Source organism: Dryobates pubescens, chromosome 9 (genome assembly GCF_014839835.1).
Source record: "Dryobates pubescens isolate bDryPub1 chromosome 9, bDryPub1.pri, whole genome shotgun sequence".
In the NCBI taxonomy this organism is placed as follows: Eukaryota; Metazoa; Chordata; class Aves; order Piciformes; family Picidae; genus Dryobates; species Dryobates pubescens.
In genome coordinates this window covers 16369010-16396454 of record NC_071620.1, presented here as the reverse complement: position 1 = coordinate 16396454, position 27445 = coordinate 16369010, and the positions used below count along the sequence as shown (strand labels likewise).

The 27445-nt window shown below is 41.5% G+C and overlaps 1 protein-coding gene across 2 annotated transcripts; it reads left to right on the top strand.

Annotated features, from left to right (window-relative positions):
• On the top strand, nt 1-27445 carry AFG3L2 (AFG3 like matrix AAA peptidase subunit 2). 2 transcript variants are annotated; one of them, XM_054164235.1, is made up of 17 exons: nt 1-130; nt 5517-5616; nt 6101-6169; nt 7464-7579; nt 8444-8596; nt 11171-11245; nt 12512-12633; nt 14545-14818; nt 15329-15466; nt 18116-18269; nt 18788-18895; nt 19032-19157; nt 20727-20837; nt 22068-22183; nt 23078-23278; nt 25663-25857; nt 26834-27445. In XM_054164235.1, exons 1-17 carry the CDS (start codon nt 8-10, stop codon nt 27074-27076), a joined length of 2424 nt encoding a protein of 807 aa, XP_054020210.1. In that variant the 5' UTR covers nt 1-7; the 3' UTR covers nt 27077-27445. The 2 variants fall into 2 exon arrangements, with proteins under 2 accessions (XP_054020210.1, XP_054020209.1); XM_054164234.1 differs by having other exon boundaries at nt 12509-12633.

Genomic DNA, 27445 nt, shown 5'->3' with positions numbered 1-27445 from the left:
CTGGGCCATGGCGCACCGCTACCTGCTGCTGGCTCGGGGGAGCTGCAGGCGCCGGGGGCTCCCTGGGGTCTTACTGCAACAGCTGTTCTGCGGGAGGGGCCTGCTAGGGGCAAGGCCTTGTCTGACACAGGTGAGGGATAGGGCGCGGGCCCGACAGCCGCTCCCCTACCCGAGGGCCGTAAGCACAGTGGGGTGGGAGGGATAGGGTCTCGGTTGTCGTGTTGATCTGTAAAACCGTCCCGGTGCTGTCCGAGATCCGTTCTCCGGCACAGAGGGCTCCTCCGTACTCCCTGCGGCCTTCCCCACCTCGTCTTCGTCCCCTTCGGCGGAGGTGAAGGTGCCTGCTCGGCTCCTGCCCTTCCGGGCGGCGGGGAGCGAGGGTCAGGGGATGAGCGTGAGTGCGGCGTCTCTAGGCCCGAGCAGTGGCAGCCAGGCTGTGTGCGGGCACACTCTCGGCTTCTTCTCCTGCAGGAGTGGCCTAGGGAGAGCTGTTCTTGGAGAAGGAGAATGAGGCGGCACCTGAGACCTGCCGCCGCCGCACCCGCCGGTATTGTCCGGTTCTCAGCGGGTATTAGAGCGATGTGTTCCACCTAACTCAAAAGTACTTCTGTTGCCTTTTCTGGGTGGTGGTGTTCGCAGTAAGTGGGTTTGTGGGCTGAGCGATTTGTTGAGGAGTTTGAAGTGTCAGTGACTAACAGAAACGTGCTGAAAAAGAGAAGGCAAATGGTGGGTCCTCTGTGTTCTGGGATGGCATGTTGTGAGAATGGTATGGATTGCAACCTGCTGTTCTAGTATTCACTTCTAAATCGTGATGGCTGGGTGTTCATTCTTGTAAAATGACTTAAACTGTCAACTATTATAAGATCTGTTTTACTGTTACCTTGTGAGCTCAGGAATGACAGGCAGAAAGGGAGATGGCATTGCAGACTGGTTTGGGTTGGAAGAGACCTTAAAGATCATCTAGTCCAACATCCCTGCTATGGACAGAAACACCTTCTACTAGACCAGGCTGATCAAGGCCCCATCCAACTTGGCTTTGAGTACATCCAGGACTGGAGCCTTCACAACTTCACTGTGCAACCTGGTCCAGTTCTTCATGCTCATGGTGAAGAATTTTCTCCTAATATTTAACCCAAATCCTCCCTTGTCTTATCGCTAGAATCCATGATAGAGTCCCTCATGTTTCCTGTAGGCCTGTTGTAAGTACTGAAGGACCCCAGTAAGGTCTTCACCAGGCTAAGCAATCTCAGCTCTCTCAGGTTTTCCTCATAGCAAAGGTGTTCCAGCTCCCTGGTCATCTTCATGGCTCTCCTCTCAACCTGTTTGAGCAAGTCCATGTCTTTCTTATGCTTGGAACCCCAGATCTGGATACAGTATTCCAAGTGAAGTCTCACAAGATGCTTTATTCCTGCATCTTGGGCAGGATGGTTGATCTTTCTGTAGCACACAGTAGAGCACAACTGCACCTTTACAATTAAGAGAATTACTGCTAGGATAATGAGACTTGAGATGAGTGTACATAAGGATGTTAGTAAGTTAGCCCCAAGTATAGATATATGTTATTTTGATTTGGAACTTGACCATGGGTAAAGCTGTAAACTTGCTCAGAGAGGCTGTGAGTGTTGCATTCCTGGAAGCATTCAAGGCTGGGTTGAATGGGGCTTTGAGCAACCCGGTCCTAGTGGAAGGCGTCCCTCACAGGGGTTGGAACTAGATGATCTTTAAGGTCCATTCCAACCCAAACCATTCCATGATTCTATGAATTCATGGATTCTTAATCTTTTGCTTTCATAATTTAGGATTTTCTGTTCTTGCTTTGTATAGCCTCAGTTTAAAAAAAAACAAAACCCAAAAAAACCAAAAAAACCCAAACCACAGTTACAAAGTTTTTGTCAAGTCAGTAGTTCCTGAGTTTTATTTACTGTAAAACTTGGTGTATTTTGCTTATCTTGAACCTCTATTTTTAAAAAAGTCCTCTTCTTTTTTAGTGCCTAAAAAAAAAGGAGGGGGTGTGTGTGTGTTTCTTTATCTGCTATGACAGTTCTTTCATCACTGAGAGAAGCTGGGCAGGGCTTCCTGACAGCCCAAACTAGCATCCAGTCACAGTGTACTTTGTTTGCTTTCCCCTATTCAGGCTATGAGTGTGCTTGTATCAGCTAAGCTTGTTCTGGCATTCCTTTTGCCAGCCAGCCCAGACAGGGCCAGGTCCTGTATCAAGCTCAGTGTGATCAGTTTTCCTGCTGATGATTTACAGATGAAAAAAGAAAAGGGGGAAAAAAACCCACCAATCACCAAATCTAAGCAGTTGAAAGAAGTGTAGTGAGGTTCTGCTTTTGCATTTGGGAATGCTGTGGTGAAAGGAAGCTGCATGTTGCAGTAGATTAACTCACATGGACCTTTTGGTAGCATCAAAGCAGACTCAGTTGGGGGATATACTGAATGTTTCATAAAATCAATTGTTCCCTTGTCTCAGATCAACTTTAAACCACTCAGCTCTCTGCATATTCACTTGACAGATAACTGTGCATTTGTTCATGGAGTTTGGGTCTGTAGGAAAATCCAGCAACAAACCAGTTCCATTATTCTGGTCTCCCCAAAGCTCTATCTTCTTTGTTCTCTCCTTTGCTCCCTCCTTCTCTTCCTCTTCCAACCCATTTAAACTATATCTTAATTCTTTACTAAGCCAAATGCAGGTCTAGCTGATCCAGGCAGTTGGGTCTGCCTTCCTTAAAATTTTCTTTTCAACTTGAGCAGTTGCTTTATTTTAGCTGGAATAAAGGTTTCTGAATATTCCAGTCTCTTTACAAATAGGAAGTACTCTGAGCTTGTGGAATAAGTAACTCACATTTTTTGGTGTTGGAAGAGACCAGTGGTATAGAGGAGAAGCTAGTATTGCTGGATATAGCTTTGAGTTTCATCTGCTCCTGCAACATTCACTGCATGTTTGCATTTGAACTACAGATAGGCTGTTCTGTGGGAAGCTCTTTTATGTTGTTCCCCACACAGATGCATCATGGTTGTCCTAAGCTTCTTCCAGGAGCATAGATGCAATTGCTTGTGTTTGAGCTCAAACTGTATTGAACTAGAGGCTTTTCTCTGGATTCCAGTCTGTCTGCGCTGCATGTGCTTTTCATGCTTAATAAAACATCTTGGAGTTTCAGTCTCAGACTTTATTCAAAGACAGGCAGTGGCACTAAATAATGATTAGTTTGAGCAGCCTTAGAGTTTTTAGCTCAGTCTGTCACAAAGGCAACGATGTTCTGGTGTTCCTCTTGGTTCCAGCAGGTGGAACTAGATGGATGTTCAAAATAAGTCTTAAGGTATTTCATCATTTAACAAGGGATAGAGGGCAAAGCTCCCAGACAGAAGAGACTCTTTGGGAGAGTCAGAATTCAGTTAATGCTATGTCAGCATTCCTAGGGTAGTCTTGGCTTTAGTCTTGGCTTTAGTATTGGATTTAGTATCCTGCATGGCTGTTCAATATGCAAAAACTGGTTTTTGTTTACAGCTGCTGTAACTTGACTATAACAAAATTGCTGTGGAGGTGCTACCATTGAACTTCCTTCACAAATGTAGGTCTAGAGGTGGATGTTTGCTTTCATGCATGGGTAACTTGAGGCATGTTTCTAGGACCTGTTGTTTTCTGGGGTTTGGGTTGGTGGTTTATTTTACTGTTCCTGTGGCTCTTGAGTTAAATCACAGAATCATAGAATGGTTTGGGTTGGAAGGGTCCTTTAAAAGTCATCTAGTCCAGCTCCCTTGCACTGAACAGAAACATCTTCAACTAGATCAGGTTGCTCAGAGCCCACTTCAACCTGACATTGAACATTTCCCTGAATGGGGCTTCTACCACCTCTCTGGGTATTCTGGGCCAGGGTTTCACCATCCTTGGCATGGAAAAATGTCTGTTTTCTCTCTAATCTCAACCTCCCCTCTTTTAGTTTAAAATCATCACCCCTTCTTCTCTCACAATAGGCCCTGCTAAAAAATCCATCCCCATATTTCTTATAGGCCCCCATTAAGTAGTGATAGGCCGCAATAAGGTCTCCCTGGAGCCTTCTCCAGGCTGAACAACCCCAATTCTCTCAGCCTGTCCCTGTGGTAGAGCTGCTCAGTGCTCTGATAATTTTGTGGCCTCCTCTGAACCCACTCCAACAGTCCATAATCTTCTTGTGCTGAGGGTTCCCAACTGGACACAGCTCTGCATGTGAGGTCTCAGCAGAGCCCTGCCTACACTTATTTTGATGCAGCACAGGATGCAATAGCTTCTAATCCAAAGGAACAGAAGGAGACTGAGCACATCTATGGGGCAGAAGGGAATGGAAGCAGAAATAAAGTCAGCCTGTGGGGGAATATTGGTATGAATAACTGATTTATTTTTTTTTCCCCTTGGAAGTGCTATGAAAGCTGTGAAAAGGGATAAATTGGGATTTTTGTCTAGAATACATCCTTCTTGGAAAAAAAAAAGTGGTTTGATTTCTCTGTAATAAAATTATAGTTCACTCTGGTTTTAATTATTCAGTTATGATACCAAAAGTTTTCTTAGAAATTAGTAATTTAAAATTTTATATGTCCTTCATTGCACTTAAATGGTGAATTACAGTAAACAATTATTCTTACAGCTTTAGAATCATTTTGGTTAAAAAAGGCCTTTAAGATCATCAGCTCCAACCACTCTCTTAACTCTACCAAGTCCCTCAGCACCACATCTCTGCATCTTTTGAACACCCCTAGGGATGGGGATTCATCCACTGCCCTGGGAGCTTATTCCAGTGTTTGAGAACCCTCTCAGTGAAGGTGTTTCTTCTAATATCCAACATAAACCTTCTCTGATGGGTGTCCAAAGAAGGGTGGTGGAGCTGGTGAAAGGTCTAGAGAACAGGTCTTCTGAGGAGCAAGCTGAGGGAAATGGGTTGTTTTCATCTGGAGGAGACTAAGGCAAGGCCTTTTCGCTCTCTACAACGCCTGAAAAGAGGCTCTAGCAAGGTGGGAGTTGATCCATTCTCCCAAGTGGGAATTGATAGGATGAGGGCAAATAGCCTCAAATTGTGCCATGGAGGTTTAGGTTGGACATCAGGAAACTTTTTTTCCCTGAGACAGTAGTCAGGCTGCCTAGGGAAGTGGTGGCGTCCCCGTCCCTGGAGGGAATTAAAAATGTAGGTGTAACAGTGAGGGACATGGTTTAGCAGCAGACTTGGCTGTGTTTGGGTAATGGTTGGACTCGATCTTAAAGGTCTTTTCCAGCTTAAACAATTCTACAATTCTGTGTTCATAGCTTGTAGTGTTTCCTGCTTGATTTTTCTCTTTTAATAATGAATGTTTTCTTTGTATGATGAGGATCTGATTTTAATAATAAAATTTACCTTAATGTTTGATAGACTTTCCCATTGCTGTTTTACCCTCGGGGCCACAGCAGTTACTGTGAAGTCTGTTGTAAAATAAGGTCTGACTCATTGCAGTTCAGGACAACCAGAGAGCACCTTCTCATTGTTTTATGTTTATTTTTTCTCTTTCAGCTCCGTGAAGAAGTTAGCACTGGAGTTACTACTGACAGAAGTACTGTCCTGGCGAGTGTAATTGCGGCTTGTAGAAGGCTTTTCTCTCAGCCTCCCAAAGGTGATTCTAACTTTGATCAGTGACGTGAGGCAGGCTGCTTTCCTTGCTGAGGACTGCACTTGTGTGCCATTTAGGTTTGTTGTCTGTGGGGAAGTTTGGTTCTTCTAGTAACCAGCCATTAATCTTGAGATGGAAGATTGGTGCATGGGCTTTCCAGGAGCTGTGAAAGAATAGTGGTGGCTTGCTCAACTTCACAATAAGCCATGCAGTTTTCTGTTGAGCTAAGCTTGTCTGACCCTGGTTTAAAGCAGAGCTTTGCTTTAGATTATTAAATGCATTTGATATTTTCTTGTCAACAGCAGTAGATTTATTTATTGGAACCTGGTAGAGCCCTTCAACAAAAAGAGAAGAGCAAAACCATTTTTGCAGTCTCTATGTTGCCAGCTTCTGTGCTGTTGTATGGACTGAGCTTGAGACAACTGAAGTGTAATGGCAGCATTGTGGACTAAAGAACAATATAAATTCTTTAACTCTTTCTTAATAGGATTTGAGAAATATTTTCCCAATGGGAAGAAAGCTAATGGAACTAAAGGTACAGCTGGAGAAACAAAAGGTACAAAAAGCTGCTTGATTTCGGTTCTTTTTGTGGATTTTAGCATAGCATTGTGAAATTGGGTTTGGGGGGCTCTTTAAGGGAAGATGTTTCTGTACCAGGCTAGTTCAGAAGTGCTAATTGATGTAGTAAACACTAATTTGCTTTCATATTGTGTGTATCTTCTGTAATAATGTTTGTTTTCTCTTGTGCTTCTGTTGGAATGCTGTCCTTAAGTTCTTGTTTTTCTGTTTCCTGTTAGTTGACATTAGTCATGCATTCAGAAATTCTCTGTGTACGGGTCTCAGCTTTTTCTGGAGTAAGCTAAAATAGTCACTTTTTTGGTGTGGAATAACCAGGATTGTCTGTCTGGATGAGGATGGAGCTCCTTAGTCAGACAAACCCTGCAGTCTGCTATCTGAAAGAGGAGTTAGTGGTGGCAGTGGTAGAAGGAGCCCACCTTTACAAGGAGCAGGGTGAAGCTGGAAGTTATTAGTCACAACAGCCACTCACTGCATCAACCATCCATATAACACATCTTCCAAGGAGGAGGAGGGGCAGCCACCCAGTGAGGCTCTTATGAGACCAATAACAGCAGTACTTTTCCTTCCACTAGGCCTTGTCTGGTAAAATCTAGATGCCTGAACTACCAAGATCTTGAAAGAGAGCAGAGTTAGTGTTGGGCTCTATATTATGCTATATACCATGCAGGTACCTCATATGAGTTGGATGAGTGGAGGAATGACTAAGATCGATTCCTCAGCTGTAGTTGGCTGTTCTTGTTCTGTGCTTGTTTCTAGAATCTTAAAAAGAATGCCAACCTGTGACATCAGTAAACCCTGAGCTTTGAGAGGACCATATTGTGCCTGGAGGGGTGAATTATGGGAGACAATGTTATTTGGAGCCAAACTCAACTGAAAAACACCACCATTTCTCCCTCTCCCAGCCCTCAACAAAAAGCTTAAAATAATTTTGCACACCTTTTGGATTAATGCAGTAGAAGGAAATTTTGTGCAGTCTCCATAACAGGTTTCTTTTATATCTGGGACCTTGTTTTTCCCATTCTTGGTGCCCAAGTGTCATCAGTTAGGTAATTAACAGACCTCACTTCTGATCGTAACTGCGAGATAGGTGCCACTTAATGTACTATGTATCTGTTTAATGCAGTTTCTCACATCCTCCTAATTATTAGAGCATTGCAAACTAGTTGATTTTCCAGAACTCTTTCATTTTAGAAGTGATAAAAAAAATAATGTGAGGTTGGTATAAGATGTGAAGATGTTTTGTTTTGTTTGTTATGTTTTACTTTTGTTAGAAGCAAAGGAAGCTAGTGCTCGACAGCCTAGTGGAACTAGCAGTGGAGGAGGTGGCAGTGGTGGAAAAAAAGGTGGCAAGAAAGAAGACACTAACTGGTGGACCAGATTACAGAAGGTCTTGATTTTAAAACACATCTGTGGTTCTGTCTTGTCCTCATGAAATAACCTGGTGTGGTTATCAGGAAATAACCTGATTGCCTAAATCCTCCTTAAGTCTCCTGTGCCTCTGGTTTCATAGTAACTGGCTGGTTTGTGTATATCTTCAGAGGCATCAAATGCTGGTTCAGGAGTGTTAAAGGGTTTTAAGTTATGTGAATACAGTTACTAGTAGTCAATATTCTTATTGTAGAGCCTCAGGCCTTTAAAGGCTTCCTGTGTTGTTTCAGAATGTCAGTTTATAAAACTTGCCAAGCTTATATATATTAGTCAAATAGAGTTTTCTGTTACCTGTTCTTAACAGAATACTTCTTTTCAGAATTGTATTTTTTTAAATTCTCATTATCTGTAGCACAAAAATGATAGCATCTGGCAGTACAAGAATACAGAGATTATTTTTCTGATATTTCTTGGTGGGCATAGTTTTTTCCCTCGTTCTTTGGTTTTTCCTAGTATTTTCATTCCTTTATTTTTGTAGGTTTTGCATGTAGTCCTGGAAGGCGGGGAAAATGGTTGTAGAATGGAGAGAGAAGGCTCTCATTACAGATGGCCAAACTTTTTATATATGTACTTCATATAGCAAATTTGTTCAGTTACTATTTGCAGAACACTTGAAAAGCTTTGTGCTATAGTTGTAATTCCTCAGAAGTTCCTGAAGTGGTTTTATACAACCAAACACAGCTTTGTTTGGCATTCTCTGTGGTAACCTTGAGGGCAGGGAATAGAAGTCACAAATAGATACTGGAACCTCTTTGGTATGTTCTTACTATATTACAGACTCTAACCACCCCCTCTTTCCCCCCCCCCCCCCCCTATTTTCTAGGGTGACATTCCATGGGATGTCAGGGAGTTTCGGATGTATGTAGTGGGAAGTTCTTTTTTCTGGACGATGGTTGTATATTACTTCTTCTTCAGGGTGCCTGGGAGAGAAATCACCTGGAAAGACTTTGTCAATAACTACCTTTCAAAAGGAGTGGTGAGTAGTGAGGGGAATCAACATGGAAAATCAAGTGTGCTGAAGATGTTCATTTCTGCATCCCTGCTTGTATTGGAACCATTTAGGCTGGAAAAGACCTTTAAGGTTGAGTCCAATCATTAACCCAGCCCTGCTGAGTCCACTGCTAAACCATGTCCCTCAGCATCACATCTGCACTTCTTTTAAAATCCTGCAGTGATGACTCTACCCACTGCCCTGAGCAGCTTGTTCTAGGGCTTGACAATCCTTTCAGTGAAGAAATTTTTCCTGATATCTGACTTAATCTTCCTCTGGTGCAACTTGAAGGCTTTTCCTCTCCTCCTCCTGTCACTTGCTGTTTGAGAGAACAGACCAACGCCCACCTACCTCCAACTTCCTTTCAGGTAGTTGTAGACAGCAAGGTCTCCCCTCAGCCTCCTCTTCTGCAGACAAAACAACCTCAGTTCCCTCAGTACCCTTTCAAAAGTTACACTTGTATACATGTGTCTGTGGAGTGAGAACTGTCCCAAGAGTCACTTGAAGGAAAAGGGGTAAGCTTTCATCTCAGTCAGTTCCTTTATCTGCTGTTCTGGATGGCTGAAGATTTGTCAGTTCAAGACAGCAAAGGGAAGGGGCAGCTCAGGACAGAACCTCCTTGTTCTGTAAAACCTCTTCAGGTTGTGTTGATGCTGATTTGAAGTAGCAGAGTAACCACAGTCCCTCAGTATACAGTCTTACAGTACAGATGAGCTGGCCTAACAGCTTGAGCAGATGTGTGAGCCGCCCTCAGAAGAAACCTGCTTCTAACTTCAAACACTTCCATAAGCCCATGTCAATGAGAAAGAAGTTTTCTGCTTGTTCCATGCCTTGAATCAGTTACTCAGGGAATCTGAGGAGTAGTAATGTGAACAGAGAAGTGGGCATGGGGAATCAAAGAATCCCTTCTAAGGACAGTAGGATGGACATAATGGTGTTGTAAAACAGCCTCCTTTATTTGTTTTTTCCTTCCTTATTTCTTCTTTTCTTTCTTCCTTCCTTCCTGGAGCAACTGTGTGAAGCAATCAAATTTTACCATCGGTGTCCTATCTCTGTATAGAACTTGGCAGCTTTCCACACTTGCAGTCATAGGCTGGTGATTGCCCTGAAGTTCAAGAGATTGAGTGTCTTACACAGGCCTTTCCCACTTCAGGAGCCACTAGTTCTTGGCTCTGTTACCTCCCTGTTTGTAGCTTCACCTGCAGGTTAGGAAAGCATTTGCTTGCTTCCTCCCCTAGGTTCCAGACCTGGGATTTTGGTAACAGCATGCTCCCTACCCTCTGTCACTTTGGTAAAGTGCTAAGCCAATTCTTTCCTACCTTTCTTTGTCTCACTGGTCTCTGCAGCACTGCCTTGTATGCTTCTCCCCTTGTGCCTACTCTGGCTTGCAGTCCTGTTCTTAATTGAGAGTTGTGCACATCTTGTGACAAAACCTTACTGATGATGTTTGTCATGAAGCAGTGGGACACCAGCTCAATAAAACAATTAGTTCATCTGTCATAGCAAATGAAGCCTGTTGCAGAAAAGCATTATGGAAGTGGGTTGTTGCACAGAACTAAATCTCTTGGCCCTTTGTAAGATGTATGCTGGGTATTCAGTGTACCTACAGACACTGGTTGCTATAGTGGTGGCCAGTCAGTGGGGAGAAGACACAAGCACTACTGGGATTATGTGCTTTTAAAAACTGAGTTTGGCAGCAAGTCAGGATGGATCTAGAGTGGCTGCTCAGCTCACGTTTTCTGCCAGAAATGGCCACACATAGTGAGTTTAAGGACACAACCTTTAAGCCTGCAAATGCTTCAGGTCTGACTTGTAGAACCATTGCTAGCTTTGTGTTCTTTAAAGATGTGGAAACCAGTTATTTTATGGAAAGAGGAAGAAAAAAAGGAAAGAAGTATTCATTGCCTTCTGAAGGGACCTTGTCAAATTTAACAGCTTGAGATGTCTTTTGCCAAAAAAACCTTACTAGTGTATATCTGCAAACCTGCAGCTTGATCCTTAATATTGGTTTATATGGTATCTGTTACCTCAACTAAATTCTTCATCTCATTGGTGTTACTCTGGTTAATATGGTAGCACAGAAAGCCTTTTATGTTGAAGAAAACAATTGTAAGAGCAAAGTTTTCCCTCATTCTCTTCAGTTTGCTTTGTTTTGGAAGCTGCTGCAAGAGTTTGGAGTCGGGGTCTATTGCTTTTGGTGTTTGACCACTGAAATAGTCAAATATTGTTAAATATTTAATGAATAGTTCAATATTTAATTGTTCAATATTAACTATTGCACTGTACCTGTGATTTGAGCTGAGGTGTGCCTTGGGTTCCTTCAAGGAATATTGGCACATTAGAATTTAGACTGTTTACTGATTCTGTACCTGATTCTTTTTGCTATTGCTAATGACAAACTGTAGATTGTGGAGCCATCCTGATCCACAGCATGAGTTTTATTCTCCTTACTGGGAAACAGAACAGGCTGATACTTGGTATATGTAGCTCTTGGCAGTGATGGAAATACAGTGATTTGTACACTCCACATATCTGAAGTTTTTTTCTTCCCTTCTACAGGTGGACAGACTCGAAGTGGTGAACAAGCGCTTTGTGAGAGTGATCTTTGTTTCTGGGCAGTCTCCTCATGAATGGGTAAAGGCTTTTAGTACATGTACATGAGATGCTAGAAACAGCAAAGTGATCTTTTTAGGTCAAGTTTGATGCAGAAAACTTGGTCTGGAGCATTAACAGTATCTTAGTCTAAAATAGATATCTTTTCTATCTTACTGTTACATTATCCTACACTGTAGGATAATGCCTATTTCTCTGTACTGCATCAAGTGTTTTGCCACTGATACCTTAAAGCTGTGGCACGTTGTTTTTTTTAAGCACCATGCTCTTAATACAAATGCACAAACAGAAAGAGTGAGAAATGGCTGAAGGTTCTGTATTTCTCACTGCTGTTCTAAATGTGCTCCAGAAACCCCTGGGCTTAAGCATACTTACCATTGGATCTTTTCTGTTCTGGGCTGCTTTTAGCCAGTTATTTGTAAAACAGAAGAGAAGCTTTGTCAGGTTACCTCTTCCTGCATGATAAAGTCAAATCCGCAGCAATGACTTCTTTAGTGGGTTTCAGTGTGACTTACTTACACATCTACTCTTTAGCCCACATACCGCCTTAGTTTCTCAATCAGTTAATACTTAGAAATATTTTTTTTCCCCTCTTGGATTGTTGGATGTTTGGATTGGTTTGTTTATTTGTTTTGATTGTTTGTTTGTGTGGGGTTTGAGGTTTTATTTTGGTTGGTTGGTTTTGGTGGTGGTTGGGATTGTTTGGTTTTTTCAATACTGGCGTAAGTAGGGGCAAGTCATGGTGCAAAAAGGGAGATGTTCTTGAAAAACTGAATCCAGCGCTGTCTGGTGTATGACAAAAGTTCCTGCAGTCTTGTGAAGACAGTTAATTTTAAAGCTAGTATGGACTCAAAAGCATAGAATTGCCTTTCTTACCCAGAAAACCTGAGACTTTCAGGTGAAATATTAGGTTGTATGGCTCCTGTGTTTGCCAGTTCAGTGCTCTGTATATTTCTCACATAGCTACTTCCTAAAGATCTGTTTACTTACTCCTTCCATTTGTTCGTGGAGAAAAAGCCAGGATTTCAGTCTTTTTGAAGTGCCCCAAAACTGTTGAGTGTATAATTTCTGTAAATGCTATGACAGATACATTCAGCTCGGTAGGCCTCGGGTTTATTAGGTTAGGTGCATCTTAAATCATCTGCACACTTGACAAGGCAGCTTGAAATTCAATTTTGGTCTGAACCTGTTCTGAGAATTGCTTGTGTACATGTTAGGAGCTGGCTTGTAATGAAGCTCAAATAAGATAGAGCACTTTGCGGTGATCTCTGCTTTTTCTTACAGCAGTACGTCTGGTTTAATATTGGTAGTGTGGACACCTTTGAACGGAATCTTGAAACTGTGCAGCAAGATCTGGGCATAGAAGTGGAGAACAGATTGCCTGTCGTCTACTCAACAGAGAGTGATGGGTAAGAAGTTGCTTTAAAGAACTCCTGATAAAAAATGGTTGTGTTTACAGTAGAAAATCTGAGTTGTAAGACCTTAACACCTCACTAGGTGGCACTGTTATCAGAATAACCATTATCTTGAATTTAGTCCTGAATGTTATCTGTAAGAGGAGCTGTTCAGTACTTTGTGCAGAAATCCATATTCTCTTACCCTAAATATAGCTTCTTGTTACCAAAATGTTTCTATTTGCTCTTAGTCCTTCCTTCTTTTAAGCCCTTCCTCCAAGCAGCTTGGCCTAGAGCAGGGGTCAGCCAGGTACTGCTGTAAAACTCCAGAGAGGGCACTCATGCAGACATTTTGGGTGGATAAAATACGGCATAGAACTACAAAATGTCATCTGAGATGCAATGTGCAGCAATTTCTGTTCATAAATTCATTCAAATTGCATGGCCTTGCAAAATGGGAAGAAATTGAAGATTAAATAAATCACAAAATTGTTTAGGTCGGAAAAGACCTCTAAAATCAAGTCCAACCCTTGACCCAACACTGGCAAGTCTGCTGCTAAACCATGCCCCGAAGCACCGCATCCACACGTCCTTTATATTCCTCCAAGGATGGTGACTCCACCACTTCCCTCACCAGCTGCTCCTAGGTCTTGACAACCCTTTTGGGGAAGAAGTTTCTTCTAATATCCAACCTAAACCTCCCCTGGTGCAAACTGAGGCCATTTCCTCTTTTCCTGTCACTTGTTACCTTGGAGAAGAGACAGACGCCTACCTCACTACAACCTCCTTTCAGGTAGTTCCAGAGAGTGAGAAGGTATTCTAAGCCTCCTATTCTCCAGACTAAGCAATCCCAGTTCCCTCAGCCACTCATTTTCCAGATCATTCACCAGCTTTGTTGCCCTTCTCTGGACCTCCTCCAGCACCTCAATGTCTTTCTTGTAGTGAGAGCCTCCAAACCGAACCCTGTATTCAAGGTGTGGCCTCAGCAGTGCCAACTACAGGGGGCCAATGGCTTCCTAGTCCTGTTGGTCACACTATTGCTGATACAGGCCTGGGTGCCGTTTGCCTTCTTGAATGCCTAGGCACACAGTGGCTCACATTCAGCCAGCTGTTGACCAACACAGCCAGGCCCTTTTCTGCTGGGTAACTTTCCAGCCACTCTATGATCAAGCCTGGAACATTGCTTGGGGTTCTTGTGACCCATATGCAGGACCCAGCAGTTGGCCTCAGCCTATCGATCCAGCCTGTCCAGGTCCCTCAATAGTAATAAAACAAGCAAACAAACAAAAAACCCCAAACCCAAAAGCAAACAAAGTCACAACAATAAACAAAAAGCCTGGAGACATTAGGAAGTGAAATAAAGACTTTAAAAGAAGAAAATAAAGAATTAAGACAATAATTTGCATAAACTAGTCCTGTGAATTTGCCTCTGAAGGGAAAATGAGCTACATCTTTTTACTAGATATTGTAGTTTTCTTCTGTAAAACCCATCAATATCACTTAATGATGTGTTTGGTTTAAAAACAGACCAAAAAATAACCAAACAAATCCCAAAACTTGTTAAACGCTTAAGTGTAGAAATGTGCTACCTTCTAAGATTATTAATTTACATTTTCCATGGATTGTGAGGGAAGGAGGATGGGCATGGAAAAATTAATTGCAACTCTTCATTTAGTTGTAGCTATAAGGGGGTTTTTTGTGTGGCTAATCTGAATTACAGAAGTCAAAACCTTTTATTTTTTGTTGTTCTCAAATGTCTTTCTTAATCTGAAAAGCTTGCAAAAATGTAAACTTTACAAGTTAATGGAGTATTTGGCCTGAATTTGTTCAGAGTTGCTTATGATGGAACCAGCATTTTGTACATGTGCAGTAATGGATTTTTTGTAACATAGGTGGCTTTTTGATTTGTTTGGCTTCTCTCCACAGATCATTTCTACTGAGCTTGCTGCCTACAATCCTGATTATTGGCTCCTTACTGTACACATTAAGAAGAGGTCCTGCAGGCCTAGGGCGAGCAGGGCGTGGAATGGGTGGACTCTTCAGTGTGGGTGAAACCACAGCCAAAGTCCTTAAGGATGAAATTGATGTTAAATTCAAAGATGTAGCTGGCTGTGAGGAGGCCAAATTAGAGATAATGGAGTTTGTTAACTTTCTGAAAAATCCCAAACAATATGAAGATCTGGGAGCAAAAATTCCAAAGGTAAGGAAGAGATAACTTAGCAGACTTTATTCTTTTGTTAGACCTCAGTAACCTGAACTGGATTAGGAATGCTGATGTTGCAATGCTTTCCAGCTTCTTTCTTCTCATAGTTAGAAAGAAAACAAACAGGCATTAAGTGCCAGTAATAAGAATATGGTGCCAGAAGATTTGCCTCATGGAATGCACCATCACTGTTGTATGTAACTGATGTAGAACTGACGTTTGGATTTGTTGCCATGGGAGCCTATCTGATGACATATCTTTGTTATTGTCAAAGAAAACACTGTTCCTGTAAATCTAAGACAGTGTGGCAATGTAGCTTTTTTTTTTCCCCCCTTTTGCTGGTTTAAATGAGGGATGAATCTTCAGTTTTGTTTCCTTGCACAGTTTTGACTGTGGTAGAAGAGCCAGTGGACTCAAAATCATAACATGGAGATCTTTCAAGTAAGCTGTTTCATAGGTTTGTATTATGTTTTCTTCATGAGGAAAATAGACCTGTTTCTCTTACAGGGGGCAATTCTGACAGGCCCTCCAGGTACTGGGAAAACACTTCTAGCAAAAGCTACAGCTGGAGAAGCCAATGTGCCATTCATCACAGTCAATGGCTCAGAGTTCTTGGAGATGTTTGTTGGTGTGGGTCCAGCTCGAGTAAGTCTTTAGCCTTGCTCTTTTGTTGCAGTATTGCTTGTTGTCAAGTTTGGGAGGCGAAGTGCTTTATAGCTGAAGTTTTTTCATCTGTGCAGGTTACAAGTGATGCTGGATACTTGTCCAAGTACAAGATTCATAGTAGGACCTTTCATTAATGCAGCAAAGGCAGTTCAGTATCTGGTTGCAGGCCATTGAGACCTTAAGGGTTTACCTTTTTGCAGTACCTTAAAAAAGCAAAAACTGAACTCCAAGTAAATTTACTGGCTGGATCAGAAATAAGTAGCTTACTTCACTACTGCTGTGAGAATGTCTCTTTCTGTTCTAAATCATTCCTATTTCTTTGAAGAACTTTATTATCTTTGTAGTGTCAGACTCTTATAGAAATGGTTGTCTGAGACACACAAATGAGTTTCTGGTTGAAATAGGAGTCCAGGTGTCATGGAGCTAATGATTGATTTCTGGAAATCAGATGGTTTAAATAAATACCCTGTCTAAACTTTTTTTGTTCTCTTTTGCCTGGAGTCTCTAAATAGGCTTATTGAAAACATTAAATGAGGGGTGTTAGCTCTGTTCCAGTGCATCCATTTTTTTCTCTAATTGTTTGGGTTTTTTATTGTAACCACTTTTCAAACATGCAGGTTTAAATCTTCTGTCTAGGAAGAAAGGACACTATAATCTGCTGAAAAATATTCTCTAAACAAATTACTGTTTATTTTACAAATAAGGGAGGTATCACCAAAGAAATTTACACGCTGTTTTACACACATACCTTCACCACACTCCAACTAACTTATCTGAAGCTTTTAAAAGTATACTGTAAGGTGACATACTTTTGAAATAATAAGATTTGTTGCACATTCTGTGAACAGACTTAGGTGTGCCATGATTTTTACCTGTGTTTAAAAACTAATTCTACCAGAAATAAGTGGAAATGTATTAGGCTCTTGATTTGAATTTGGAATTTGACAGGGAATAGCTCTTAAGCACTTTTGTCTTGTGAAAATTCACAGGAAAACTCATTTTGAATAAGTTCCTTAAAGCCATGGAAAGGGAAGAGACATGGGGGACACATGCAGGTAGCCACAGAGCCTAGAATTGAGTATAACAGGAGCTATTAATAAAATTAAACGCGGAAGCTAGTTGGGAGTGGAGGATTCTATAAAGAGGCAGTGACAGATTGGAAATGCATAAGGAAACTAGCAAAATAACTGCCACGGGAAGGAGTGGATATAGACAGAGTGGGGAAATAGATGCAAAAACAGGTAATGGGGTGAAAACCATGGATGGTGAGTGAGAAAAAGTGACAGCTAGAAAAGTCAGGGTGTGGAGATAGTGATCATGTATGGAAGGTGAGTGGGACTTGAGAAAGGGACCATTCAGTGTAGAAGGGACTTTAAAGAGAGACAGTAGAATGGAAACTGATCCATATCCTCTGCTAAAGTATCAGATATCCTGTAATAATGGTACTCAGAACCTATACTGCCGGTAGTTGTTAATACATACCTGAAACACTCTAGAACAAAGTGACTTAGACTTTTTCCTGCTGGTCTGTTGGAGCATCTGACACTTTCTCCTCATGCTTTATTTGTTTGTTGTTGTTTTTTTTCCCTCAAATTCTGTTTGCAAGTCAGGGTGCCTTTGTGTACTAGAATGTGCTGTTCAAAAATCACATCTCTTAATATCTGCTGTATGTTGTTTGTCATCAGAGAAGCCTTCTCTAATTGCAGCTCTTAACACACATAGTAGTAAAGTTCTGAGCTGTGTGTAATTCCCACTCAGGTCAAAATTCCTCCCTAATTTTTAATTTCCTGTTTGTTCCAGTTTGATTCCTCAGTTGCAGATCTGTTAACTCACTGAACTGGCTTTAATTAGGTCCCTCAGATGTATTTGCCAGCAGAGTAGCACTGGAAATTGTGTCTTCAAGGCAAGTAGTAGCTACTGTGCTGTAGCTACTACAGTAGAATTTGATAGGTAATAGCTTCACTTACCAGAAAGTAAAAGGAAAAAAAAAAACCACCAAAACTTCTTTGCTTAGGTCTTAGGCATTTCCCCAGACTTGCAGAAGTTAATTTAGCTTCCAAATATATATGGAGGTGAATTCATTATTTTCTAGCCCATGTAATGGAAAGAAGGGGTGGCTGAGAGTCAGCACTAATAACAACATGGTCAGACTACCAAGGGAAGTGCTTGTAAGTAAGCCTTAAGCTCCCTGTAGTAGCTGCATCACCCTGTTCTGACTGTTCCTCTCTGGATATGAAGAACAACTGTGTGGTAGCATGGCCACTCAAATTCCAGTCCTGCTTGTAATACTGTGCATTAAAGAGCTTGAAAGAGAAATCTTGCTTTTAAATCTCTGAAGTTTGGAGGCTTTTAGAGCTGAAGCAGAAGATCTATCTCAGTGATACAGAAAAAGTGGCTATTTCTTAAGGCTTTAAGTTGTTGAGTGTTTGTCAGTTATACATTGAAGAAGGATTTGTCAACCAGTGAGCCTTTGTACTGGTGGTTCTTGCTGAGTTGCTGCCTTTGAGAGTTGACTGAAGGTTCAGAATGCTTTTTAACAAGCATCCTCCATTGTAGTGCTGCTGTTACTGGTGTACCTCTTTTCCTCCTACCCACAAACCCATCTGACACATATTCTCTTCTGTTAAGGTCAGAGACTTGTTTGCTCTTGCTCGTAAAAATGCCCCATGCATTCTCTTCATTGATGAAATAGATGCAGTAGGAAGGAAAAGAGGAAGGGGCAACTTCGGAGGACAAAGTGAACAAGAGAACACACTTAACCAGCTTCTAGTAGAAATGGATGGTGAGTATTTAATTACTAGCATAGCATTGTAACAGCAAGTATAAGGGAAAGAACTAATACACTTAGTGGTTAACCAAGATGTTAACTAAGATTTGGGTTCTAGCTTAAATACAAAGGGAATGTGAGTGTGTTTCCTTGCTTCCGAAGATGAACAATGGGGACTCATTTTGCTGAAACTGCTTCAGAAAAAAAAAACAAACCAGCATTCTGCATCTGATAATTGTTGTCAAACTAGAGTAGGCCAAAAAAAAAGAATACTTTGCATGAGACCAGTCTGTCTGTAAAACAAATCAACTAGCCGTGCTGGTTCTACCATTTCCTGAGCAGCTGCATTTTGAAGATAAAACAGGATCTGATACAGCACTTCACAAAGCAGAACCCAAGGCCATTTTTGTGTGGACAAGACTCATAATAAACAGACTGTTGGTTCTTGTGGCCCTGTAAAGGAGGCAGTCTTTTACTTTTGTTGTGGAAACTATATTTACGCAGATTTTCTCCTTGTTATGTTTCTTCAACAGGGTTTAACACAACCACAAATGTAGTCATTTTGGCAGGCACTAACAGGCCAGATATTTTAGACCCTGCTCTGATGAGGCCAGGACGCTTTGACAGACAGATTTACATTGGTAAGTTTGGCCTGCATCACTCTTAGCTTCAGCATTTGCAGAACACCACTGCAGCTATTTACACATGTAACTTCCTCAAACACATTGTTAGAGTATACGTGTGTGAAAACTAAAAATGTACTCTTTAATCTTAAAGGGCCCCCAGATATAAAAGGAAGAGCATCTATTTTCAAAGTTCACCTTAGACCTCTGAAGTTAGACACTGTCTTAAATAAAGATGACCTGGCAAGAAAACTTGCATCACTAACACCTGGTTTCTCTGGTAAGTGACTCCTAATGCCAGTGTTCTTCTGCATTTACTGTATGAGGTGTAGATATTTTATTTCCCTGCTCCTTCTGGTTTTCTTGCACCTGATCTTGTAGTGCTAGGACAAGAGGGAATGGACAAGAGGGTAGGTTTAGACTGGATATCAGAAGAAGCTCTTTCAGTTTCAAGTCACCCCCCCATTGTCCTATCACAATAAGCCCTTGAATATTTCCCTCCCCAGCTTTCTTGTAGGTCCCCTGCAGGTACTGGAAGGCCACTATAAGGTCTCCCCAGAGCCTTCTCTTCTCCAGGCTGAACAACCCAAACTCCCACAGCCTGTCCACACAAGAGGTGCTCCAGTCCCCTGATTATCTTTGTGCCCCTCCTCTGGACCTGCTCCAGCAGTTTAATACCCTTTGTGTGTTGGGGTCCCCAGAACTGCCTGCAGTGCTCCATGTGGAGTCTCACCAGAGCAGAGTAGATGTGGAGAATCACTGCCCTCGTCCTGCTGGTCACACTTCTTTTGATGCAGCCCAGCACACAGGTGCCTGGCTCATGCTGAGTTTTTAATCAACTGACACCCCCAAGTCCTTCTCCTTGAGAGTACTCTCAAGTTTAAGTTAGTAGCATTACTGCAAATAATGTTAACAAGAAGTTGTGGTAGTGAGAAAGGGCAATCCTCTACCACACAAACCACAGCTAACTCAGTCAGAGAAGCAAATGGAAAAGGCTGTATTTTACAAGCAGAATGAAATGCAATGAATATATACAATACATACAGTATATACAAAAATATACAGGAAAGAAGGTAACACAGAAACTCCCCTCTGGAGGAGGGTTCCCCCAAAACCCCTTTTCCCCCTTCCTCCCCTTTTTCCCAAAAAGGATTAAAGAGAGAAAATGGATATTAAGGGAAATTTTGTTAGTTCAAAGCAATTGTTAAGGGGAAAAAAAATTAGTTTCTTATCTCATTAGTCCAAGGTCAGCACCGGCCAAGAACAGAACAGAAAGAAAAGAGCTGAACAGACTAAAATCCTTAAAGTTACATTCCTAGTGATCTACCAATGAAATTGGTTTAGAATTATCTTTGTTTTCCTTTTTACACCAAAACATTCAGCTAGAGGATTCTGTAGCTGTCTTTTCTTAAAGGCACAGCCTAAAACTGTCACAGAAGTGGATGGCTTGAAGCTGTTATTGGGAAGGGATATCCTCTAAAGATACATCAAGGGCTGCACTGTACTGGATCCATGTGTGGGAAATATAATCTGCTAAATATATACTCGTCTAATGTCTATTGTAGACAGCTTATGGAAGGCAGCATAAATCAAGTATTTTGTTGGCAGGAAGCTCTTTTTGGTAACTATCTACCTAAAAAGAGACAAATCCTAAAGCCTATAACAGGAGTATGTGTATATCTCTTAAATAATTATGCCATGTGTAATGAACTAACCCAGAGAGAATGACCTTTTAGCTTCAAGCTCTAAGAGAATCTACAGAAACCCATGTCTAGAATTAGAAACTTTTATACTAGACTGAGAGAAAATTGTGAAAATGATCAGACATTCGTGCCTTCTCTGCTTTTAGGTGCTGATATTGCTAATGTCTGTAATGAAGCTGCTTTAATTGCTGCAAGGCATCTCTCAGATGCTATCAACCAAAAGCATTTTGAGCAAGCCATTGAAAGAGTTATTGGAGGTACGTGAATTCCATCAACCACTTCCCAAAAACTGCAGTATGAGAGGTGACTTCTTTTATATTCATATAGAAAGACATGCTTTGAATCTTCCTCCTGTTCTTCAGAGTTGTATATTTCCTCTCTCCTAAACACACGGAGATGTAAAAAACGTGTCCTGTCTGTATTGATAACTTCTCTAATGGAGAAAGGGGCAGGAAGAAAAATGTCAGCAGCAGCCTTTTCTGATCTCTTCAAAATGGCGAAAGGAACAGCTGTTGGGATTTATCAATGCTTTGCACAGAATGTTAGGGGTTGGAAGGGACTTCAAAAGATCATCTAGTCCAACCACACTGCCAGAGCAGGAGCACCTATACCAGATCACACAGGAACACATCCAGGCAGTTCTTGAATATCTCCAGAGAAGGAGACTCCACAACCCCCTGGGCAGCCTGTTCCAGTGTTCCATCACCCTCACAGTGAAGAGTTTTTTCCTCATGTTTACATGGAACTTTCTATGCCTCAACTTTGACCCATTGCCCCTTGTCCTGTCATTGGGCATCACTGGGAAGAGCCTGACTCCATCCTCTTGGCACTCACCCTTTACCTATTTATAAACATGAATGAGGTCACCCCTCACTCTTTTATTCTCCAAGATAAAGAGCCCCAGCTCCCTCAGTCTCTCCTCATAAGGAAGATGTTTCACTCCATCATCTTTGTGGCTCTGCACTGGACTCTTTCAAGCAGTTCCCTGAGGTCCTTCTTGAACTGAGGGGCCCAGAACTGCACACAATATTCCAGATGCAGCCTCACCAGGGCAGTAGTAGGAGAACCTCTCTCAACCTACTAATACACCCCAGAATGGGCTGACACTGCTGTCACAGTATCACAGTATAGCTAAGGCTGGAAGAGACCCCAAGGATCATCAAGTCCAACCTGTCTCCACAGACCTCACGACTAGACCATGGCACCTGGAAGAGTCTAGAAAATGCTCTGATTTTAAAAGTGGAAATGTTTTGTTTAAACATTTGAAGAATGTATGCTGAAACTAAATGGGTTACAGTAAAACCTAGAAGATTAGACATTTAGACATTCCTAAAGCTTCCAAGTTTTGGTTTTGATGGGTTTTACAAACCTTTTCAGTAGAATATATTTGAGCTATGGAAGTATTGCTCACTGTCTTTTTAAATGAAATAAGGGATTTCAGTGGAGAAATATGTCTGAAACTATTAATCAAATTTGTTTCTGCAAAGGTTTGGAAAAGAAGACTCAAGTACTGCAACCAGAGGAGAAAAAGACAGTAGCATATCATGAGGCAGGACATGCAGTTGCAGGATGGTTTTTGGAACATGCTGACCCACTCTTAAAGGTAAAGGAAACTTACTTGAACTAGTAGTGCAATAGTAGCATGGACAGCATGTTTTTCTTCACTCTCCCCTCAATGTTGAGAGGATATTAAAATACACAATCTTGCAAAGGATAGTGTAAGTCTAAATTTTCAAGTACCTTTTTTTAGTTCACTTCTTGTAGATTTCTTAACTTCTGACTCAGTTGTTACAGGATTTGTACTATAAATGTCCTTGGAAAGTGAAGGGGACCTGATCTTCACATGAGTCTGCCTGCCTTGATAGCTGCTTCTCCTCTGAGACTTGAAGTAGGGGTTGGTGGTTTATCTTAGCAATTTATGCAGGTAGATGCCTCTTCAGGAATATCACTGTAAAAATGATCTTCCAGAGGCTGATTTTTGGTTCTAATTTGCTTTTTGGATGCATAGCTTGACAAGTCAAAGGTAAAGGAGCAAGAAGCCAAACCTCCAAAATTTGCTTTAAGATTCAGTTTTGATTCTGTTCTTAGTCTCATCTGTCTTTCAAGCTTAAAATTCATGTTGTACAGTTTCCTGCTGGAAGGAAGGACTCTAGTAAACATGCAAAGTCTTCCAACTGATGAGAAATGCCCAATACATAACTCTAGAAGAATTCTGGCTTTCCATTAAAAGACTTAACCATACAGTCTTTGGAAAAGATATGACAGTAGTCTTACCTTTCTTTTCCAGATATTCTAGTGGTGGTTATCCCAGCTTAGAGCTAGCCAGGGCTTTTAAGGGATAAATCACAAATCAAAACCATAAATGGAAATAATGTCTGAATGAAATGTCAAGGGTGAGTACTGAGTAGGTTGTGGCATTCAAATTAAATCAAACCAAAAACTGCTTGATGGCTTTTACCACTGTCAGGTTCTAACAGTCTGTTAATTTTGATTGCAGGTATCTATTATCCCACGTGGTAAAGGCCTGGGTTACGCTCAGTATTTACCCAAAGAACAATACCTTTATACCAAAGAGCAGCTACTGGACAGGATGTGCATGACTCTGGGAGGACGTGTGTCTGAGCAAATCTTCTTTGGAAGAATTACAACTGGTGCCCAAGATGACTTGAAGAAGGTGACCCAGAGTGCATATGCTCAGGTATGTGCCTAAGTGAGACATTGGTTTGGGTTTTTCCTTACTGTTTTCTTTATCTACTACCTGACACTGATATGTTGAAAGGGTGGAGTTTCATCAGGTGTGTCCCTCTAAAGCCTAGTTTCAACAGATATTTGAAGAAACATGCTGCTGTTGTATAGAGATGCTGATGACTCAAGTATTTTATTGTAGTCTTACAGCTAGAGTCCATGCAGTAGGCTTTGATTATCCTACATCTTTTTGGTTGACAACCAGCTGAGTATGAGCCAGCAGTGTGCCCAGGTGGTCAAGAAAGCCAACAGCATTCTGGCCTCTACAACAAACAGTGTGACAAGCAGGACCAAGCAGAGATTGTCACCCTGTACTCAGTGCTGGTGAGACCACACATTGAGTATGGGACTCAGTTTTGGGGCCATCACTACAAGAAGGTCACCGAGGTGCTGGAGCAGTTTCAGAGAAGGGCAGTAAAGCTGGTGAAGCAACTGCAGAACAGGTCGTAGGAGCACCTGGCGAAAAGGAGGCTGAGGGGAGACCTGCCCTAAGTGATCCTGCTTTGCAAGGTGTTTGAACTTGATCTCTGGAGATTCTGTCCAACCCCTACCATTCTCTGATTCTTGCTCTCTACAGCTACCTGAAAAGAGGTTGTTACAAGGTGGGGGTCAGTCTTTTCTCTTAAGTAACAAATGAGAGGGCAAGAGGAAGTGGCCTTAAGTTGTGTAAGGATATTTAGATTGGATATTAACAAAAATTTCTTCACCAAGAGTGGTTAAGCCCTGGAACAGGCTACCCAGGGAAGTGGTGGAGTCCCCATCCCTGGAGGTATTTAAGATGTGTAGATGTGGTCCTGAGGGACCTGGTTCAGTGGCAGACGTGGTAGTGTTGGGTTAGTGGTTGTACTTGATGATCCTAAAGGTCTTTTCCAGCATTACAAATTCTGTATCTGCCCACAGGAACATATGTGCTGCAGTTGGCTTTAAATACATGTAGGAATTAAGTACTTTCAAAATGGAATTTAGTGCACAGACTTGATATCTGATCCAACTTTTACAGTTGCCCTGTTTTGAAGACCCACCTGTTTTGAAGATTCACCTGTACAACCAAACCCAGAAGCCCTTGTCTTGAAGCAGTGTTTGCTGTCAGTTGAGGCTGCTGAAACTAAGGCACTGGCTCGTTTGTATCACATTAACTAGCTTAGATGAATAACTTGAAATCTTAGCAGTGTAATGACTCACCTAAGTGTAGCTCTCTGCCACACACAGGTGCATTATTCCATTTCCTGCATCAACACAAAAGATGTCATTTTAGAAGACACTCACACAGCAAGTAAGGCATGTTGATGAACACTTCTCTTCCCCTGCACAGCACTTAACCCCCACCCTCAAATCACACCCATTTCCCAGTCTTTGGTGTGCTGCCTCTTGTTGCCCCACTCCTGGAAGTAAATGTGCAGTGAAATCCTGTTAATGGTTATTTTATGGGATCTTCGTTGACTCTTGTTCAATTTTAAATGAGATGTGTAAGTGTAGACTTTTTCACATTAACCAGACATCTTGTCTCCTGAGGGCTTAAATAAAAGTATCGAAATCTCCTTAAGGAAGCAGGTTAAGATGTTTGGTTCTAATGCTGAATATCCTTTGACATATCTGTATCCATCCTGCAAGGCCAAGCAGAGAAATGCCACTTCAGTAACCATCACATCCATAATGGTGGCTATGGAGTGAATACTTCAATAGCAGATTGAATTTATTTCTGCCTCTGCTGGAGTGAAATGCAACTTAAAACATCCTCATCTCGCAGTGAGGAGTAAATGTTCAGTAATGAATCAGGCAAGATAAGAATCATTGTAACCTCCATAGAGGGGTGTCTTGGGATGAAGTGTAATATTAGATTTTTACATATAAGACAAAATCTTAAAGATCCACTATCTGTATGGGTGAGTGGGGAAGCATTTTGAATTGGAAGAACACTGACGTTTATTGGTAGAAGAGTTTTACTGCTTAATGAGGGATGGAGTATTTTTCTGTTATATCAAGATATTTAAATGGCAAAACATTATGTATATCAAAAGTAACCATCTTCAAATGGTGGAATTTGTGTCCTTCACTGTAATAATGTAAAAATGAATCAGTGAAAGTCAACTTCAATACTTCAGATCACATAGACTTGAGATTGTGGAGGAGGGTTGGTTTTAGCTGAAAGGATGGGCTCATAGCTGAAGTACTTCTTTCAGGTTTGTCTGGGTTTTTTCCATTTTTATTTCCATCAACAATCATTTTGATCCATTCAAACACTCCATTTATTTTAATTTATTTTTTTTGTCCATCAACATACCCTAAAATCTTACTATCTCTTTTTGGTTTAATTTGATTTTTTTCTTTTCTCTTCAGATTGTTCAGTTTGGCATGAATGAAAAAGTAGGGCAGATTTCCTTTGACCTCCCTCGCCAAGGAGACATGGTGCTGGAGAAACCTTACAGTGAGGAAACTGCCAGATTGATAGATGAAGAAGTTCGGTCACTAATTAATATTGCCTATGACAGGACATTAAAGCTCCTAACAGAGAAGAAAGCAGAAGTGGAGAAGGTGAGCATGAGAGTGTTTTTAGCTGCTAAGTTCCAGCTGGTAAACCAGCATTTGGATTGAACTGACTAGATTTGAAATAGTGACTGTGTAAATATATTAAGAAGTTTGCTCAAAAAACTATTTGATGTAAACTTGAGAGTCTGTCACAAGGCTTAAAATAAATAATAGGAATCTTCTTTTGTGTTGGAACACCTCTGAGGTTCTCAAGAACATGATTTAACACCCCTTCCACCTTACACGGTCAATATTCATTTGGCAAGTTATGAGGGAAGAGTCTGTCTGCTAAAGTAAGCTTTTGTAGATGTGCTGGACAAATATGAAACTTAAAAACCCCAAATACAAAATAGCAGGATTCCAAGTCATTAGGCTAGAAGCAGCTCTATAAGAAGGGATGTGAACTTCCTTCCTCTGAATTCTTCTTTTCTTCTGCTCTTGTGAGACCCCTCATGGGGTACTGTGCTCAGCTCTGGAGCACCCAACATATGGACCTCTTGGAGCAAGTCCAGAGGAGAGCTAGGAAGATGATCAGGAGCCTGGAGCATGTCTCCTATGAAGACAAGCTGAAAGAGTTTGAGCTGTTCAGCCTGGAGATGAGAGGGCTTACTGTGATCTTTTGGTACTTAACTGTGGTCTATAAGAAAGATGGGCATGGTCCTTTTAAGCAGGATCCATTGCAAAAGGACAAGGGATGGTTGTTTTAAACTGAAAGAGAATGGATTTAGAATGGATAAAAGGAAGAAATTCTTTACTGTGAGGGTAGTGCCTCGTGGCAGCTGAGATTATCCCTGTGCATATTCTCCTCTTCTGCCCCAGAAAGCCTGATGCAGCCAAAGGGTGATTTTCCAGGGTATAGGAATATTGCTAACAAGACAGGATTGTGTGGAGTCAGTAAGTGGTGGTGTAGTAGGTCACTGTCCCAAACAGATCACTGAAAATGGTTAAGTATTTTGTGTCACATAACTTCTTGCTCTTCCAGGTTGCCCTACGACTCCTGGAGAAGGAAGTTCTTGATAAAAGTGACATGCTAGACTTGCTTGGCCCAAGGCCATTTGCAGAGAAGTCTACTTATGAAGAGTTTGTGGAAGGCACAGGAAGCTTGGATGAGGATACTTCACTACCAGAAGGCCTTAAAGACTGGAACAAAGAGCGTGAAAAGGAGAAAGAGGAGACAACAGATGAACAGGCTGCTAGGCAGATCACAGGAGGGAAGCCTTTTTAACTGCAAAGTGTGTGGTGACAGTGACTTGTGCTCCAGAAGAGATGCAAACTTGCTAGTTTGTACTGCAAAATATTTATTCAACCAAACTGTATTAGAGATGAGTGGAAGAGTGATCTCTTGTGACGAGGTAAGGATAATCTGCTCATCAGTTCACTGGTAAAAGATGATCATCTTTCATTTGTCAGATGGAGATACTTACATTGGATTGGAGCTGCAGTTGAATGCCAGAACTGAGCCTCTCTAATTCTGAAACAGTTCAGATTCATGCACAAACCTTGTGGCACTGGTCTCTCTTTTTTTAAAATGTATGTAAGCTTACAAAAATTAAAGGGGTTTTTGATTATTAATCTAAAGTATGCCTACATGTGA

What these genes read in the sequence shown, in the direction of transcription:
- AFG3L2 (XM_054164234.1), top strand. Translation starts at nt 8, where the DNA reads ATGGCGCACCGCTACCTGCTGCTGGCTCGGGGGAGCTGCAGGCGCCGG. An exon ending in TACTCAACAGAGAGTGATGG is followed by an intron (nt 12,634 to 14,544) that starts GTAAGAAGTTGC and finishes TTCTCTCCACAG; the next exon opens with ATCATTTCTACTGAGCTTGC. An exon ending in AGAAAGCAGAAGTGGAGAAG is followed by an intron (nt 25,858 to 26,833) that starts GTGAGCATGAGA and finishes TTGCTCTTCCAG; the next exon opens with GTTGCCCTACGACTCCTGGA.